Here is a 1,438-nt window from a genome sequence, read left to right on the forward strand (position 1 = left end):
ATTTGGCTTCTATACCAGCTCTTGGAATCTCTGAAAAACTCATGTAATAAAAACAAAGAAATAATTAAACAGGGCAGAAATAAAGACATAAAGCATAAGGTCTGCACCCCTTATGCTGCAAGCTCTGCTGATACACAGATAATTTACACATCAGAATCTGTAGGAGTTTGTACACCAGTTTTTTAGCTTCTGAGCAGAATTACTGTACTAATTACTAGGTAAAAATAGAACTAAAATATAATAGGGAAATGAAGGAGAAACCCTATGTTGTACAAGTATTTACCACTGTCTCCTGTAATCTAGTATGCACCTGCAAGAAGGGTATGGGATACAAACTGTACATGCAGCGGAAGATGGAACTTGTTGCACCAGTTATATAATGAACTCTGTATCAACTCCAGAGCTGAATTTGAATACGCATGCCATTATTCAAACTTACTGATGTTTTATGCCATTTTAAGTAGGAGTACTTATGAAATAAGGCACTATTTTTCATCCACACCTGACTCCTTGTCACTTGCCACACAGCTGACTATATCTTTTCTATCGCAGTTTTAGACAAAGCCTATTCATTAGAAGTTATTCTAGTTTTATTGCCTCAAACAGTTAACACTTATTTTTCTCCAGCTTACAGTGTGGTTTTTCAGCATCAAAATTGACAACTGAAATATGTCACACTTAAAGTACAATCCAGGTTCATTAAAAGATTCACAAATTATGTGGCAAACTTTTAACATGCAGCTTGACTGAAATGTAAATGGAAAGCAACAGTATCTTTTAATAGAATGAAAACTGTTTAAGTGAAACGAAACCCATACATAAGTCAATCAGTCTCAGTTACCTGCTTTCCAAGAGTTGAATGTCGACACAGGTGCATGAAGAACTGCGTGCACCATCTTTTGATGAAGAGTTTTAGACACTGTTATAAGTGTATGCACAAGGGGCAAACCTCGGAAGATTCCCATGGCAAGCAGGGTATCTGCCACTCCCACATAGATATAAATGATGTAGTAGCTGCTAGTGTCAGTGACAATCACCGGAGGTTTGTCAGAGGTACTGTTTTCTGACTGGGTTGCATTTGCTTTCAAAGCTGTCCTGCGTGATGGAAATTAAAAAAAAATGCGTTACTGGAAATTGAATTTTTCCTCTTTTATTTTCTCTACTTAACAAGTAGTACTGCAATGTTAATTTGTTTTAAAACTATGTTAATGGTTAGTTATATATAATTCCAGTCATTTTTAAAATATTGTCCCGTATGTATGAAATACAAATTACGAACTACCCCATGTTCCACTAAGGTAAGGTTACTCTGAGTGTGTTCATGGGTCAGGGAAATAAATGGCTTATTGATCTCCTCAGGTATCTTCGGTATGTCAGGCACCTACTGGCATTTGTAGTAATTTCTGATATTACAGAATCACAGAATTGTTGAGGCTGG

General features: G+C 36.4%; 1 protein-coding gene across 1 annotated transcript in view; it reads right to left on the reverse strand.

The window, feature by feature from the left end:
• Positions 1-1,095, reverse strand: part of LOC104274937 (cystic fibrosis transmembrane conductance regulator-like) — a gene marked incomplete at its 5' end in the record, with an annotated part of 35,793 nt that extends 34,698 nt beyond the window's left edge. Inside the window, one exon of the mRNA XM_009870732.1 lies at positions 842-1,095. Coding sequence (XP_009869034.1) covers positions 842-1,095 — 254 coding nt within the window. The remainder of the gene's footprint in view (positions 1-841) is intronic.
• Between the last annotated feature and the right edge of the window lie 343 nt (positions 1,096-1,438).

This window comes from Apaloderma vittatum, unplaced genomic scaffold (genome assembly GCF_000703405.1).
Source record: "Apaloderma vittatum isolate BGI_N311 unplaced genomic scaffold, ASM70340v1 scaffold6, whole genome shotgun sequence".
Classification (NCBI taxonomy): domain Eukaryota; kingdom Metazoa; phylum Chordata; class Aves; order Trogoniformes; family Trogonidae; genus Apaloderma; species Apaloderma vittatum.